Here is an 18972-nt window from a genome sequence, read left to right on the forward strand (position 1 = left end):
GGGGAGGTAAGAATAGGAAGTTATTATTTAAAGGGTACAGAGTTTCTGTTTGGGATGATGAAACAGTTCTAGAAATGGACAGTGGTGATGGTTACACAACATTATAAATGTACTTAATGTCATTGAATTGTACACTTAAAATGGTTAAAATGGGAAATTTTATCTTATGTATATTTTATCACAATAAATAAAAGAAATGAAGTGCTGATACATGCTACAACTGCGGTCCCCAACCCCTGGGCCACACACCAGGCACAGACCTCCGCTGTCTCCTTCCCCAGGCTCCCCTCTGGTCTGTGGAAAAACTGTCTTCCATAAAGCTTAGAAACTGGAGGAGAGGCTTAGAAATGGAAGGGAGGAGGCACCACACAGCAGGAGGTGAGTGGCAGCAAGAGCAAGGGAAGCTTCATCTGTATTTACAGCTGCTCTCCATCACCCCATCACCTGAGCTCTGCCTCATCCCCCACTTCCCCCCAACCCTGCCCCCTTGCCATCCATGGAAAAATTGTCTTCCATGAAATCAGGCCCTGGTGCCAAAAAGGTTGGGGACTGCTGCACTACAACATGGATGAAACTTGAAAACATTATGCAAAGTGAAAGAAGCTAGTCACGGACCACAAATTGTTTGATTCCATTTACAGTCATCCCTCTATCTTTGAGGGTTCTGCATCTGAGGATTCACCCAGCTGAGGATGAAAAATATTTCAATAGACCAGAATCAGTAGGTGTAATTTAAAAAAAAAAAAAGAAAAATATTTCAAAAAAACAATACAAATAATACAAATTAAAAAATAATACAGTGGAAAACAATTTACATTGCATTTACATTGTATTAGGTATTCTAAGTAATCTAGAGATGATTTAAAGTATACAGGAGGATGTGTGCAGGTTATATGCAAATATTATGTCATTTTATGTAAGGGACTTGAGCATCTTCCAATTTTGGTATCCACAAGGGACCTGAAAAACAATCCCCTGAGAATACTGAGGTTTGACTGAATATGAAATGCTCAGAAAAGGCAAATACATAGAGGGAGAAAGTAATTAGTGTTTGCCAGGAACTGTGGTGGAGTGGGTGGGGGGAGGCAGGGATGGGAGGTGACTACTAATGGGTATGGGGTTTCCTTTTAGAGTGATGAAAATATTCTGAAATTAGTGGTAATAGTTTTACACAACTTTGTGAATATTCTAAAAAGCACTGAATGGTACACTTCAAGTGGTGAATCGTATGATGTGTGAATCTCAATAAAAATGTTACAAAAAATGTAATAGCAGTAATTGCCATTCTAAATAGAGAAAAATCAAAATTTTGTTGGCATGAATTTTATCTTTATATTGTACAATGACCTCTTAAATGCAAACATATGAGCATTTATCTCATGTGGAATCACTAGTATTTTGCACACATGCACATGTATTTTGTTTTTATCAGAACAATGGAAATGCTACACAAAACTGCTATTTCACTTCTTTTTTTCAATTTTTATTTTTAATTATTATGGGCACATAATAATTAAAAAATATTTTTAATATATATATTATATATATATAAAATATATCATATGATGTTTTGATATAGGCATACAAAGTGTATTAATCAAATCAGGGTAATTGGGGTACCCATCACCTCAAGCATTTATCATTTCTTTATGTTAGGAACATTCCAATTCCACTCTTAGTTATTTTAAAGTATACCATAACTTATTATTTTAAACTATACCATAACTTATGTTGACTATAGTCACTTTGTTGTGCTGTCAAATATTATTCACTCTCTATCTATCTAACTATATTTTTGTAGCCATTAACCATCTCCAATTTATCCCCCACCCTCCCTGCTACCCTTCACAGCCTCTGGTAACCATCATTTTACTCTCTGTCTCCATGAGATCATTGTTTTTAATATTTAGCTCCCACATATGAGTGAGAATATGTGAGATTTGTCATTCTGTACTTGGCTTATTTCACTTAATGTAAGGTTCTCCAGTTCTACCCATGTTGTTGCAAATGGCAGGATTTCATTCTTTTCTGTGGCTATGTAACATTCCATTGTGTACATGTACCACAATTTCTTTATCCATTAATCCACTGATGGACACTTAAGTTGATTCTAAATCTTGGCTATTGTGAATAGTGCTGTCATAAACATGGGAGTGCAGACACCTTTCTGATATACTGATTTCCTTTCTTTTGGAAATATAACTAGCAGTAGGACTGTTGGGTCATATAGTAGTTCTATTTTCAGTTTTTTGAGGAATCTCCATACTTTTCTCCATAGTGGTTACACTAATTTACATTCCCACAAACACTGTACAAGGGTTCCCCTGTCTCAACATCCTCACCATCATTCATTATTGCTTGTCTCTTTAAAAAAGCCATTTTAACTGGGGTGAGATGATATCTCATTGTAGTTTTGATTTGCATTTCTCTGATGACTAATGATGTTGAGCATTTTTTCATATATCTGTTGGCTATTTGTATGTCTTCTTTTGAGAAATATCTATTCAGATCCTTTACTCATTTTTAAATTGAATTATTTGATTTTTCCCTATTGAGTTGCTGGAGTTCCTTATATATTCTAGTTATTAATCCCTTGTCAGATGGGTAGTTTGCAAATATTTTCTCCCATTCTGTGGGCTGTCTCTTTGTTGATTGTTTCCTTTGCTATGCAGAAGCGTTTAAGCTTGATGTGATCCCGTTTGTCCAATCCTGCTTTGGTTGTCTGTGTTTTGGCGGTATTACTCAAGAAGTCCTTGCCCAGACCAAAGTCCTGAAGTACTTCTCCACTGTTTTCTTTTAATAGTTTCACAGTTTCAGGTCTTAAATTTAAATCTTTTAATCCATTTTGATTTGATTTTTATATGTGGTGAGAGATAAGGGTCTAGTTTCATTCTTCTGCATATGGATACCAAGTTTTCCCAGCACCATTTATTGAAGAGACTATCTTTTCCCCAATGCATGTTCTTGACAACTTTGTCAAAGATAAGTTTACTATAGATGTGTGGATTTATTTCTGGGTTCTCTATTCTGTTCCATTGGTCTATGTGTCTATTTTTATGCCAGTACCATACTGTTTTGGTTACTATAGCTCTGTAGTATAATTTGAAGTCAGGTAATGTGATTCTTCCAGTTTTGTCACACATTTTACTAAAACTCTCTACCTATAGCTTTCTGATGAGTAAGGAAGGACTGAAAAGATAAGGAACAATGGAGTTGCCCTATTTTCCCCTTTCCTCCTGTGTCATCATTTTTACTGTAATTGATTGGCAAATATAGGGAAGTAACCAAGTAAGAAAGGCTATGATAAGGATCCTTGTTCATTTGTGTTTCTTCAAATGCCATAGCCTTCTTTCTGCATTAGAGGTAAGTCTGGTTCAAACAGAAGGCATGGCTTCTTGGGGCTATTAGCACTCCCTCACACTCAGTTGAAGAGGTGTTGATATGGAATATGAGCACTGAATTTCAGTGTACCTATGATACATGGGAGTCCAGCAAGAATCAAAGCAAGTACACGTTAAGTGTGTTATGGAAGCAGCATAGTGATTGCAAATCTTGTATGAAATAGGGCAGCAAGGCACAGTAGATACATGCATGCACATGTCTCCTCTACTCCATTGTATCATTGGACTTCCTTATAAAATACAAATTCAAAGATAAAATTATTAAAAATTTGAGTTAAACAAAATTGATGAAATATATATTTTCCAATGTCCTGTATACCACTTTATGACCATGTGTACCTATCATTTAGCTCCCACATATGGATTAGAACCTATGTCGATGTGGAAACAAATGGGGGTGAAAACCTAGAAGGCTACAGCTGGAGAACAGAAGAAACAGTCACTAAATGGCTTGACTTGGAATATCTGGAAATACTGGAAAAACTGAAGCTTTCAGGAAAACCAAAATGTCTTCACATTTAGCTGTTAAAATTAGTTCTTCAAAGTGGAGCTCATTGAAGGATCTGTGAATACCGCCATAAGGGTAAGGTGGAGTTTGTGTAAGGCTCTGCAAAACCCTTACATGTAACAGAACCATTGCATTTTACCACTGTTTACTTCCAAAAATAAGGACTTCTGCTGCATTTCCCCTTTGCCCTCAGTAAACACTACAGCTGGTAATGGTTCTTTGGCTGCCATTGTAAAAATGTACTCTGGGTACATGACCACAAGGTGAGTTGTAGGATGCAGCAACCAGAGGACCTAGATAACTGCTACTACCCAGAACACTGCACTTCCTCCACTCACACTTAAGAGCACTGACCAGATCATTGGGAACCCAAACAATTCCTTTAAGTAGAAAGTAAAGAAAGAAACCAACCAGATGGCTTAACATCAGTGACTTTTTTTTACCTTTCCTTTTTTTTCATGCATGGTATAAAAGACTAGACAGGCATGCATTGCAAGCATGGAGATCGACCTTGTCTTGCTGCCACCCAAGATTGCCTTGTATGTTAAGTTCCTCCTGAATAAATCTTTGACTAACTACCAAAAAAAAAAAAAAAATTGGTGGATGGGGACAGCATAATTTTAAATGAAATGCCAAGCTTTTGTGGGGGGAGGAGGGCCTCTGTACAACTGCACTTGTTCCATACTCATGAAGCTGGCTCTCCTAGTATTTGATGTTGGTATCTTATTGTGGTTTTTATTTTCTTTTCCCTGATAACTAACGATGTTAAGCACTCTTTCATGTGCTTATTGGTCATTTTGTCTATCTTCCTTTGAGAAGTCATTATTCAAGTCTTCTCCCAATTTTTTGTTGAATTCTTTGTTTTTAATATTATTGACTTATAGAAATTTTTTAATGTTCTGGCAAATATATGTATTGCAATTATTTTCATTTTGTTTGACTATTCACTTTTTAAATGGGGCTTTTTAATGTATATAACTTTATAATGATGTTCAGTCTATCAATTCTTTTCTTTTATGTTTAGTGCAATCTGAATTCCATCCAAGAAATCTCTGCCTACCCTAAGGTCATGAAGATACCTATATTTTCTTCTACAGCTTTATATTTTTAGTTTTTACATTTAGGTTTATGATCCATCTCAAACTAATTATGGTGTACAGTTGTGAGGTATGGGCTAAGATTAATTTCTTCCATACATGTAACCAGATGTTCCACCATTGTTTGTTGAATAAACTTGTTTTCCCATTGACTGGCTTTGGTGCCATGGTCAGAAATCCATTGACCATATTAATGTGGACCTATTTCTACCCTCTCTTGCAGGGTGAAGCAATATGCTATGTCCCCTGAGCACTCTTGTACATTCATGCTGACATGTCAAGAAAGCAAGGCCCTGACTGCTCTTTGCCCAGTCCATGGCTATCCACATTCTTGTTAGTTATAACTGGCCTGGCTAGCATTACCCTAATACCAAAACCAGACAAAGACATTATTAGAAAAGAAAACTATAGAGAAAAATCTCTCACAAATGTAGATACAAAAATCCTAAACAAAATAGTAGCAAATCAAATCCAACAATGTATAAAAGGAATTATACATCATGACCAAGTGGGATTTATCCCAGGTATGCAAGACTGGTTCAATATTCAAAAATTAAGTAATGTAATCTGTCACATTAACAGGCTAAAGGAAAAAATTGCATGATTATATTAATAGATGCAGAAAAGCATTTGACAAAATCCAACACCCATTCATGATAAAAACTCTCAGCAAATTAGGAATACAGGAGAACTTCAACTTGATAAAGAACATCTACAGACAATGTACAACCAACATACTTAATGGTGAGAAACTTGAAGCTTTCCCACTAAGATCAAGAACAAGGCAAGAATTCCCTTCTCACTACTACTTTTCAACATTATACTTAAGTTGTTAGCTAAAGCAATGAGACAAGAAGAGGAAATAAATCTGGCCCAATACAAACTCATGTATTGAGACCAACCGAAACCAAAGGCTAAAACAGGGCATTTGCACATTGAATTCCTCTGTTGTTATTTATAAAACTGAAATAAGAAATGGCATTTAATATAATTTCTCAATTCCTAAAACATGCACAATACTATCTTAACTGTTAAGTAACTTCTTGGCACTGATGAGAGCATACTTAAATAGGTAAACATTAATTTGAAAAAAAAAAAAAAACCATTTACCTGATTGAAGCTGTTCAAGTTTATCTTTCTTGTGTGAAGCCAAGTCTCCTATAAAGCAGACACCACCTTTGGCTAGCAAAGCACTGCCAGCTTGAATGCTAACTGCTCCAGTTCCATACTTATTCCTGGATAGAGTGGGAAAAATTTCAGTAGAGACTGGATGACATACACCACGAGGAACAAGGTTTATGCTAAAATTCAAAAGCCTAGGGGAAAAAAATAAAATTTTCATTACTTTTATTTGATTTTCAGAAGTCATAATGTGTTAACATAAATTTAATTTGATTCAATGTTTATCGAACATGTGTCCTATACTATATCAGCTATCTGCTAGGGATAAAAACATACATAAGACTTGGTCCTTAACTTGGAAACCTCACTGCCTAAAAAGAGAGACATAAAAAACTAAAACATAATGCAATAAGTACTAAAATAATATCTTTAGAATGTCCATAAGGGAGTATTATTTCTTCCTGAAAGAGAGTCAAAGAAAGTTATACAGAAATGACATTTGAACTGGGCCTTCCTCTTTTTATGGATTGTTTTCTTTTGCTTATTCAGAATTTTTGCATTAGGATTATCAATGTCCCATCATAACTATCCCTGCTGCCTCTGTATCCTGGCAACTCTTGATACAGTTTTTTAGTTTCTAACCTCTTTTCTAATTGCCTTGGTATCTTTATTTCTCAAATTTAAATTCTAAGAAAGGAATATGATTATCTTAGCTTAGCTTTCAAATAATTGCCACAGAAAGCATAGCTTGCTGGTACAATCAACTATAATGAGTAGATATAGACATGCAAAGCAAAAGAGGGTGAGGCATAAACATGCAATGCAAAAGAGGATTAGATTTGGATAGGCAGATAGTATAAAATATGTCTAGAGTATGTGCCATTCCAAGGAATTTGGATGTTAGTTTCAAGATATATAAAATAAGAGAGTTTTGCAGTTTCTTTCTAAAATAAAACCAACCCTAGCCCACATTAAAATCACCAGGGGAACCTTTAAAAAATTCCAGTGTCATCCCCCCCTACCCCAAACCACCTAAATTAGAATCCCTGGGAGTGAGACATCGTCATAAATATATATATTTTAAATTCTCCCAGGTGTTCTAATATGTAGCCAGGCTTAGTATGTAATGATATGGAATGATGAGCCTCAAACTTGGCTACACATTGAAATCATCTGAGGAACTTTTAAAACTACTAATGCAAGGTCACAGAATACAAAGTCAAAATACAAAAATCAATTATATTTCTATATATTCATAGCAAACTATTGAAAACGAAATTAATAAAACACTTAATTTGATGCTATTTTTAGTAGAAAATATTCAGAAATCAATTTAACAAAATATATGCATGACTTTATAAAATATTGCTGAGAAAAATTAAAGAAGATCTAAATAAATGGAGAGATAGACCATACTTATGGATTAGAAGACTCAATATTGTTAAGATGTGAATTCTCCCCAAAATTGATTAATACGTTAAATGCAGTTCCAATCAAAATCCTCAAAGGCTTCTTTTTGGTGAGGAGGTTGGTATTAACATATTGATCTAAACTTTGTAAGAAAATGCAAAGGACCTAAAGCGCTTTTTAAAAATCTTGAAAATTACGAATAAAGTTGCATCACTTGATTTCAAGACTGAGCACAGAGCTACAATAATGAAGACACTATAGTATTGGTATAAGTATAGACAAATAGATTGAAATAATAGAAAAGAGAGTTCAAATAGATTTATATCCAGTGCAATTTTATACTCAGTTTCTACCCAGTTCGATTTATTTTCAACGATAGTACCAAAATGATTCAATGGGAAAAGAAAAGTCTTTTCAACAAATGGTGTGGAAAAGTTGGATAAATGCATAGAAAAAACATTTTAACTCATGCCTCACACCATATACAGAGTTAACTTGAGAAATATAACCAACCTAATATAAAAGCTAAAACTATAATGCTTCTTGTGAGGGGTAGTGATGCATGCCTATAGTCCCGCCTACTCAGGAGGCTGAGTCAGGAGGATTGCTTGAGCCCAGGAGTTTGACACCAGCTTGGGCAATGTAGCAGACCTCATCCAAATAAACAAATAAATAAAAAGTAAGCTAAAAACTATAATGCTTCTAGAAGAAAATATAAAAGAAAATCTTCATGACCTGGTTGTAGACAAAGATTTCTTAAACAGAACACAGAAAACACTACACATAAAAGAAAATAATAAATTGAACTTCATCAAAACTAAAAAGTCTGCTCATCAAAGATACCATTAAGAAAATTTTAAAAATAACAAGCTTTAGACTGGGACAAAAATTATATATGTATGTATGTATGTATGTATGTATGTGTGTGTGTGTGTGTGTGTGTGTGTAGCAAAGGACATGCATCCAGAACAATCCAACGAGAAGGCAAGCAAAGGACTTGAACAGACACTTCATAAAAGAAGATATATGAATGGCCAATAAGCACATGAAAAAGAGCTCAGATCAGTACTCATCAGGGGAAGTGCAAATTGGAATCATGAGATACCATTTCATACTCACTAGAATGGCTAAAATGAAAAAGACTAACAAAACCAAATGTTGATAAGGTTGGAAACAACTGGAATTCTCACACTGTTGGTAGGAATATAAAATGGTACAGTCATTTTGGAAAACTATCAGTTTCTTATAAAGTTAAATATACATCTACCTTATGAACCAGCAATTCACTCCTAGGTATTTACCAAAGATAATGAAAATAATTTCCACAAAAAGAGTTGTACAAGAATGTTTACAGTAGCTTTATTCATAACAGTCAAAACATGCAAAACTCAACACCCACCAGTAGGAGACTGTATAAACAATTTGTGGTATATTCATATAATGGAATACTATTCATCAATAAAAACAATGAATTACTGATGCACACAACTGGATCAATCTCAAAAACATTTTGTTGAATGAGAGACACTAGACCCAAAAGAGGATACACTGTATGATTCCATTTTATGAAATTCCAAAACAGGAAAATTAATCTATGGTGACAGAAATCACCTGTGGGGATAGGAGCTGACTGGAAGAGGGAATGAGGGAATTTCTGGGGTGATGTAAATGTTCTATATCTCACTGTGGTAGTGGTTGTATGTATTTGTATGTATTTGTATGTATTTGTATTTGTATGTATGAGTGTATGTATTTGGTAAAATTCATTGATTATTTTTAATGATAAGAAGATATGATAGTTTCACTATAAATAAATTTTACCTAAAGATAAACAAAAAATGAAAATCTCTCATACAGCCCAAAATATCATAAGTCAAAAGGTTAATGACAAACAGGAAAGGAGACAAAGGCCTTAATTTACAACAGCAATCACAAATCAATAAGAAATAGATAAGCAACTTAGAAAAATAAACAATGGGCAAGATTAGGAGGTTTATAAAATATAATGCAATTGTTTAATAAGATTTAAATGATGCTGAAAGTTATTTCCAGTTAAAGAAATGCAAATTAAAATAAAATACCATTTTCTACCCATCAGATTACAAAATTTAAAAGTTTGGGCCGGGCGTGGTGGCTCACGCCTGTAATCCTAGCACTCTGGGAGGCCGAGGCGGGCGGATCGTTCTGACCTCAGGAGTTCGAGACCAGCCTGAGCAAGAGCGAGACCCCGTCTCTACCAAAAAATGGAAAGAAATTAATTGGATAGCTAAAAATATATGTAGAAAAAATTAGCCGGGCATGGTGGCGCATGCCTGTAGTCCCAGCTACTCGGGAGGCTGAGGCAGAAGGATTGCTTGAGCCCAGGAGTTTGAGGTTGCTGTGAGCTAGGCTGACGCCACGGCACTCACTCCCAGGCAACAGAGAGAGACTCTGTCTCAAAAAAAAAAAAAAAAAAAGTTTGATAATATCCAGAATTGATGAGTCTGTGAGGAAACAAATACTTTCATGCTCCATGAGTAGAAGAAAAAAGTGATGAAATCTGTAGAATTTGGCATCATATTTACATTGCCAGTGGCAATTTAATTTTAGCAAAACATCATTTATACAATTAAATTGATGGTAGTTTGAATTTTATTTTTTCTATCTTAAATTCATTTTATAAATTTAGTTTTTGCTTTAGAATTACATACAAGATATTTTAAAAGGAGGTAATTTCAAGATTTGTGAACATTTAAATAACTTTTTAAAAAAAGGGTACTTGCTAATGAGGAGCCACAAAATGTTAAGTAGAGGCTTATGCCAAAGTTAGGATGATGTATCCTCAAAACAGTAATTTTGGTATTTTAAGAGTCTTTTGGGTGCAGCAAATCAACATTATTGAATGGAATCTTGAAGAAAAATAAGAAATGGCATATTGGCTCCTTAGGGAGAGATTATTGAAAAATGAAAACAAAGCATAAAAGCAGAATACAGAGCTAGGAAATGGGGGAAAAGGAAGGCTGGTATTTATTTGTAAAAGTCTGAGTGGGGAAGACTCTCAAAATATTGAAAGCAAATATCTCAGTTATCAATTTATGTTTTGAAAGTTTCAAACTTTATTGATAAAAATTGATTTAAATAATTATACTAGCTCAGATAAATTCTAAATATTCTTCTTCCAATAATGCTCATGGGAAAGATTTATGCAAACCTGTGACCAATTAATATTTTACAAATTCATGTCACGTATTTACCTTTTTACTAGTAGAGTATCACTTGTTATAATTAAAATATCCAGGCAATCTTCCAGTTCCTTTTTATGGTCACTTGTCTGTACAAGACTCATCAACAAACAGAGCTTGAGCAAATTGTAAGTCCCAGGAGGAACAATTTGTGATGCAAAGATATTGGCAAGTACTGCTGTAAACTTCCAGCATGAACTGGAAGTCAAGGAGAGGAGACACCTGAAGTTGTTACTAATTTCTGAAGGAACTGAAAGTAAATATTGACACATATATTAGAAAGAGTTTTAAAACAAGAATACAACATTATAGATATTTGATTCCATTTACCTAAAATATCAAATTATAGTTTTAATGATGCCATATTCAAATTCTTATAATGATATTAAATTTTGATTGGAGGTCACACGAGTCTACCATTTCTACCCCAGGGAATATAATAAAGGGAAGAAGTCACCCTGTGTTTTCACATACACTAGCTGTGAGCACCAAGCAAATCCCTCATTCTTCTCCTTTTAAGATCGATGTGAGCAAAGGCAGATCATGGAGCCCCTGTATTGCTGTGTTTGCACCTATATGTCTATGTTTGAAATAGCATCACTTTCAATGAATGATGATAAGTAGAATGGGAAATATTTGAATGCTGTTGTTAAAAGGAAAGATTTAGGCCGGGCGCGGTGGCTCACGCCTGTAATCCTAGCACTCTGGGAGGCCGAGGCAGGCGGATCGTTTGAACTAAGGAGTTCGAGACCAGCCTGAGCAAAGAGCGAGACCCCGTTTCTACCAAAAATGGAGAGAAATTAATTGGACAACTAAAACATATATAGAAAAAATTAGCCGGGCATGGTGGCGCGTGCCTGTGGTCCCAGCTACTTGGGAGGCTGAGACAGAAGGATTGCTTGAGCCCAGGAGTTTGAGGTTGCTGTGAGCTAGGCTGATGCCAGGGCACTCGCCCCGGGCAACAGAGTGAGACTCTGTCTCAAAAAAAAAAAAAAAAAAAAAAGGAAAGATTTATATTCTACTAGTTTAAAAGCACTGTACTATATTGTAACATTCTAGATCTTCTCCACCCCCTCAGTCTCTCCAATTCCTGAAAGGAATGACCGATTTATAGAATTGGTCAGTTTGGGAGGAAAATCAGTGCATGTATAACTCAATCCCATTCTCCTTCCTCTTGGGCTGCCATAATAAAGCAATGATTTCCTCTATTCATCCATGCCCATGGACTAAGAGAGGCCTACTTTTAGTCCAACTCTTGCCACATTTGGGTGGCTAAATTTGCCTAATTCTGGAGGTCAGCATAAGAAAGCACACTTCTTCACCTATATATAAGTCAAAATCAATAAATCTTGAGATACTCAACAGCCAGGCTTTCTTTCAACATTTTTGTTCTTTTAAGAAGCTTTTCTCTTCAAGATAAGTAGAAGTAGCTAGAATCCACTTACATTTAAATTCAACATGGGTCTCTATTACTACAGATGGTTATCTATTGATTCCAAAATATCCAACCCTACTCAAGATTTAACCCGGCTTTCCTACATTTAGATATTTGTGAGTCAAGTTAAAAGAAAAGGTTTGCTCTCTACTTTTATTTACTTAATGCTAAAATATGCTGGAATTGTTAAAGGAAATAATAAATGTGATATGTTGGCCCTCATCTGCCTTTATCTTTTGTCTTATTTATTTATTTATTTATTTATCTATTTAATTTATTTTTTGAGACATGGTCTTACTCTGTCTCCCAGGCTGGAGTGCAGTGGTGTCATCATAGCTTACAGCAACCTCAAAGTCCTGGGCTCGAGCAATCCTTCTGCCTCAGCCTCCCGAGTAGCTGGGACCACAGGCATGCACCACCATGCCTGGCTAATTTTTCTATTTTTTGTAGAGATGAGGTCTTACTCTTGCTCAGGCTGGTCTCAAACTCCTGGCCTTAGGCGATCCTCCTGCCTCGGCCTCCCAGAGTGTTAGGAGTACAGGCATGAGCCACTACACCTGGTCTATCTTATTTATTTAAAAAAATTTTTTTAGAGACAAGGGTCTCCCTATGTTGCCCAGGCTGATCTCAAACTCCTGGCCTCCCACCTCAGCCTCCAGAGTAGCTAGGACTATAGGAGTGCCCCCTTGTGCCTGGCTTTTGTCTTATTTCTTGATTGGTTCAGAACTCAGTTGAGGAAAATGATACCATTTTACAGTTTTTCTCAGACCAAAACAGTTACTTAGAATTGTCTTAGCTAGAAAATAAAGGGTAGCAATCTCTAATTCTTGGCATCCTGAAACATTTTTTCTTATTGCTAATTATATTTAAAAAAAATCAAAATAAAACTTAGCTCAAAGAAAGAAGTCCTGCCTGCCAGCAAGTTTCCACATTATCCATTTTATTTCCTTCATAGCACTTATTATTTAAATTGTCTTATTGATTAGTTTACATGTTATCTGTCTACCATACAATTTAAGAGCAGGAACCTTGACTGTCTTGTTTACAAACTGTATTCCTAATGCTTAGAAGAGTGCTCAGAATGCAGGCAAACAATATTTGCTGAACAGATTTAAATTTAAATATTTGTTAATATATGATATTTATATTTTCCTTACCTTTTGAATTACAAAAAGTTATGCTATTTGCTTCTATACAGACAGTTTGTGAGGTTTTTACACATGTTGGAATTCCAATAATTTTATATTCATTTCCTATATTCATTTTATTCACTGATTCATCTAAAATTATTAAACAAAGAAGAAAATGTGTATTCATTAAATGAAACTTGTACATGACATATGGTTTAAAGATCCAGAACCAGTAACAATTCAATAGATGAGTTAGCAATATTTACTGTTTAGTCTAATATCCCTATACAGTGTCACTATTAATGTAAATTGATGCAATTTTATTGCTGATAAATTTTGATTCTTATATGCAATGCTGAATTAACTTCAAGAAGCATAAGACATAGCAACTATTAATAGATACTGTCCTATAATATAGTCAAAAGGAAAAAAATATTCTATATAAGATGAAATGTCTTTGTATTAAATAACAAAGAATGTTAATAAAAGTGACCTTATAAGTAATTTTATTTAGGAAGAAAATTTTACTGGCTACAATACATATAAGGTGCTTGCACATACATTATCTATTTATAATACATCTAAGTACTTGTACATACGTTATCTAATTGTAAGCAGTAAGACAGGTAGATATTCTTATCTCAACTTTATATATGAAGAAACAGAGAGGTTAAATGACTTGCACAAGGCTAAATTACTAGTAAGTGGCAGAACTGAAATTGATATCTAGGTCTGTCTATCTACAAAGTTTACCCTCTTGTATTGTACTAGGTTCCTCTCTTGTATCTACAGAATGGGTGAAGCTTTGCATGAGTTCAAAGTTTATTTTAAAAATCACACTAAAAATTTTGTTCCTCCATTCCACACTTAGAAGTTGGCTGGTGGTAAAGCTATGAAAGAAAGGTTGACAAGGAGGAGCAAGGGCTAACTTCTTTCTGTGAAGATCAAACAACGATCTCCATTTTTTTTTTCCTCTCTAGCTCCAGAAGGCTGAGCAATAACTCCAATATGTATTTAAGACACACACAGAATAGTGAGAGATCACTGCCTCAAAATGACTATGACTTACGTAGCACAGTACTATGGACATAGCAGGTGCTAATATCATTTATAAGTGAGAGTGTCCTATGACTAACTGAATAATTGATACATTAGCTAAATATGAATATTTTTTAAAACACTCAGGAATAAGAAGATGTAATTCTTAAGCTATAGAAGTACCATTTATAATATGTAAGTATAAGCACATTAATTACATAATTTATAGCAATTTATTTTGAGTTCAAACAGAACTTACTTACCTCTTAGGAAAATTGTAAGAGATTGGAACCTAAATGTCTGGTTGTTACCTTGAAAAGCCTGAAGTGCCTTTGTGGTAATTATTTCAACTATCTGTTTATCTTAAGGCAAAGTGAAAAAAGAATTAGATTTAGAATATATATTCAATTTAATTCCACATGAAATATCAGACACTATTTTAAAAATTGTAATTACAAAATGTAAATGCATTTTACCACCAAGTACTCTAAATTTTCTGTCTTCTTGCAGTGAAGATGCACATAGATTACACAAAAAGTCACTTCTTATTGTTGCAGATTCTGTGGCACCAGGCACATGCACTCTTATATACTGAAATCCTGAAAGAAAACATGATAAGCTAAATTTGCTTTCAGATTTAGTTATTTTCAATCCTTTATAATTAATTTAATTCAAGGTATAATTAATTCAATTTTGCATTTGGGTTCAGATTAGTTCAATTAACACTTATTGCATGGCTGTTCTTCCCAGGCACTATGCTGAGGCACTGGTAATATGGATACTGAAACACACAATTTCTATATTTGGCAATAAGAAATAGACAATTTCAATATATGGTATTCATTTGCAGAGTGTTCAGAGAGAAGAGAGCAGGGGTATTCAACCCAATGAGAGTTAGGGATAAAAGGAAAAGATATCTTAGAGAAGGACTGACCTGAAGTCAAGCCAAAGGGCTGAGGGAGGACATTAAATGGAGAGGGAACAGAGTGAGCAGTCATGAAACAATGTGTGAGAAGAACAAGTACTTCAGCGACATAGGCACACTTGTTAAGTTGGGGACAGGGGAGAAAAGGAGAAAGAATGCATTTAAAGATTACGCAAACCACATGTATAAACATTAGGAGATATCGAATTTTATTCCATTCTTCCTATTTTATGTTTCCTAACTCATCATAAATAGGATTTAGGATTAAAAGATAAATTGCTTGATGTTTTGGTTTTACATTTTAATATTTACCTTTTGAAAGAGGGCATGCTTCATCTGAACAAAGAAATCTTGCACCTTGTGTATACTTAGTTACTGTTGTCATTGCAATCACAATTCCTTGCATCATATAAAATCTCTGAGATGTATAATCACGTGGAAAGTCACAAAGATCAAGACCATAGCTTGGCAGAGGAGGTAAATGTGTTAATTTCAGCACAATATTAATCTAATAAGAACATAAAAATGGTATTAAAATTGCAGATCCCATTTGACTTGCATTATAATATAGTAAGTATATTGAGTAAATTTAGTAAATGATTTGTTAATGTTGTTAGGAACAAAATATCATTATGAACTCATTATTTTTCCTTAAATATACACATTTCCTTGCTAAATTCACTGAAAAGACTTCAAAAACAATGTCAACCCAATAGCAAAGAACACTCGTAGTGCCCAGACTGTGATCTCTAAAGATCATTTCTCACTAAAAAGAATCAGGGCTCCTTGGGGGAAATGGCTGATTCCAGGTCTGGGACAGAAAATATGCTAGATGGAGTTGGGATATCTTCTTGTGTTAGAAATCAAGGGAGCTATAAAAAACAAACAGCATATGTCAAAAGGACATAGGAGCAAATTTGAAGTGATTCCCAATGACCGAAGGTAGGATAATATAAGCATTAAAAGAAGTAACAGAGATTCATTGAAATACAACAGCTATATTAAATCAGCTATATTAAAAAGTTCATGAGTTCCTCATATTTAATAAAAGAAAAACAAAAAGCAAAAAAAAAAAAAGATCATCATTGGAGGCTGCTAGATTTCAATTTGTTACTCTCTGAAAAAGTATAAAGGCAAAGAATCAAACATTTAGCCTGTCTTTCTTGTACAAATTGTATTTCAAAGTAACCAACTAGTTGACGAGAGAAAATTTCTCTTATAGAATAATTTTAGCTAACAAATTCAGAAAGAATGCTAACATTGGAAAAATTGCAATTTTGCAACTCCTAATGAAATAATGGGTTCTAGGCAATGAACATCAATGGCCGCTAAAACAAGTAGGTAAAAGTTGATGGCAAACCATATAATGGAGAGATCAGAATGACATCACATGAACCTGCTGATCAATTGTGACATTGTTAGAAGTGGGACAACAGATAGTATACCTTCCTGATATACTGCAATATGGAATACATGACATCAACTATGATGTATTCTTGTCAAAATGAGTTGAATCTGAATCTAAAAATCCTTTAGAGCCAACTTCTATTTTAGGAATATGAGTATAGGGGAACAAGATAAATAGCACCACAAGGAAGCAATTAGACAAATTCAGGTTATGTAACATAGGACAATTAACTAGTTTCTTCAAAAAGTCATTGGTATAAAAAGGGAGGGAAATCACTTCTCAGCCTTCTGGCTAAGATCAAGTGTAGTAAAAAGGGAGGGGGAGGGGAATGCCCATAGTTTTTAGAGGTTGATACTAAAGTATGTAGGGATAAAATAATAGAACATTTAGGATTTGCTTTAAAATATTTCAGAAAAAAATTGATGATGCACGTATGGCAAAATATCGTAACATTGACCCTGAGTGATAGATACATAGAAATTCATTGTATTATTCTTTTTACTTCTGGGTATGTTTGAAATACTTTATTACAGGAGTGTTTAATGTTATAAGCGATAGTATAGGAAATAAAAGTGTGCATGTAAGATATTCCATTGAACTTTGAAAAAATGTAGTATACTTCTTAATAAATAAAGAATATAAAAATATTGATTTACGAGTCATCAGGAAAGTTTGTACCTGAATTTCCTTTGTTAAATTTCACCAAAACTTACTTGAGTTTCTGTCTGCAACTGTCCAATTAATGAGAGAGTCTTAACAGCAATAAAACAGACCTGTGATTTCAAACAAACAAAAAGTTACCAAAAATTCCATGTGGTATAAAATTATTTCTTTCTTTAACTTACTGATTGAAAAACTTGAGCAGCTTTTAAAGGCTGGTGTAAAATGTGATTTCCAAGTTCAGCATCTAATTCAACAACATCAGAAGGATTTATTAAAATATTGAATCGATAGACAGCATAACTTTGTTTTGAATCTGTGAAAATAGACAAAAGTAAAAGGATAGTTATATGTAGGAATTTAGTTGAGAGTTTCTAAAATAAAGGCACCTTTGTTGAACATACCATTGTAGTACTTGCAATCATCTATAAACTTTTGGAGGCCTCCACTTCTGTCAAGATAGATAAGGGCTGCCTCTTTCATTTTTAGATTCGACATTTTCTCCTAGTTAATGATTTTTCTCTATTACCAATCGATTAAACCACAGTTGTTGGTAAAGACCACAGATGGTGAAACTCATAGAAAGGATCAGAAAACCTAGAAAAAAAATAAAAGAAATTTTACATTTGAAGACCTCTAATAAGACTTTACAAACTATTAAAGTTGAGAGTGAAATAAAACTAAGGAAAAATTTACAATTTTAAAAAATTCCTACTCAAAGAGAAACAAAGCTTTGTTTTATTTTGCCAAATAATATTTTTATCAACACTGGGTTATAAGATCCTCCACAAGATCGCAAACTTAAAAACAGGAGCCTCAAATGTTTTTAACAGAGTAGGTAATGCCAAAAAATGCTTGTTGAAATAAACAGTATGGGATCATGAGGATCTCTTGTAGGTGTTGTTAAAAAAATTAAAGTGATAAAGTTGTTTCATAAATTCAATCTAAGTAGCAAAATGTAGTAGAATGAGTACTAATCTGGGAAATTTGAGAGCTTGATTCTAGACTCAGTATTTCCTGGTTGCTGTGGGGAAATCACCTGACCTCTCCTTGCTCAGTATCTTTATCTGCAGGAAATGAAAGGGTTGTTATTAGATGATTAAGGCCCTTTCAGTTTTAGATCTTGTGTCAGTCACCAACATAAAACATTAAAGCATAGTAATGAGTACAGAATGGAATATATAAAATCCATTTAAGCACTAATTGGAAACAATATATGCCAGTAATTGTGACAGTTTCTAGGAATAAAATGATTAAGATTAGATACTGCCTTTCAAGAAGTTGCCAACTTAGAGAAGTCAGAAATAATGACTAACACATTTATTCATTCATTACCAAATATTTATTCGGCATCTACTGTTTATTGGATACCAGACTGTACTAGACACTAAGGATACAAAGATAAGTAAAATGTAGCCTCCATCCTTCAGAAACAGTGAGGAAAGACATATATGTAAACAGTTATGTGACAATTTAAGTGCTATAATAGAAATATGAATATACTAGGGAGCACAAAAGAACAACATATATGAAATATTTCATAGAATTTGGGATCATCCTTGTATATGGGTCATGGTATTTTCTATTGTTTTAGGACATTTTAAATTGAAGACAGTG

General features: G+C 34.1%; 1 protein-coding gene across 1 annotated transcript in view; it reads right to left on the reverse strand.

Annotated features, from left to right (window-relative positions):
* The window catches only part of MCMDC2 (minichromosome maintenance domain containing 2), a 35940-nt gene extending 17988 nt beyond the window's left edge, over positions 1-17952 (reverse strand). The window contains exons 1-9 of the mRNA XM_012663141.1: positions 17760-17952; positions 17541-17671; positions 17409-17468; positions 15600-15795; positions 14839-14961; positions 14626-14724; positions 13352-13474; positions 10772-11009; positions 6117-6322 (exon numbers count right to left, since the gene is read on the reverse strand). Of these exons, the coding sequence (XP_012518595.1) occupies positions 6117-6322; positions 10772-11009; positions 13352-13474; positions 14626-14724; positions 14839-14961; positions 15600-15795; positions 17409-17468; positions 17541-17671; positions 17760-17853 (1270 nt within the window). The 5' untranslated portion in view covers positions 17854-17952. The remainder of the gene's footprint in view (positions 1-6116; positions 6323-10771; positions 11010-13351; positions 13475-14625; positions 14725-14838; positions 14962-15599; positions 15796-17408; positions 17469-17540; positions 17672-17759) is intronic.
* Between the last annotated feature and the right edge of the window lie 1020 nt (positions 17953-18972).

This window comes from Propithecus coquereli, unplaced genomic scaffold, assembly GCF_000956105.1.
Source record: "Propithecus coquereli isolate 6110/MARCELLA unplaced genomic scaffold, Pcoq_1.0 Scaffold8, whole genome shotgun sequence".
Lineage (NCBI taxonomy): Eukaryota > Metazoa > Chordata > Mammalia > Primates > Indriidae > Propithecus > Propithecus coquereli.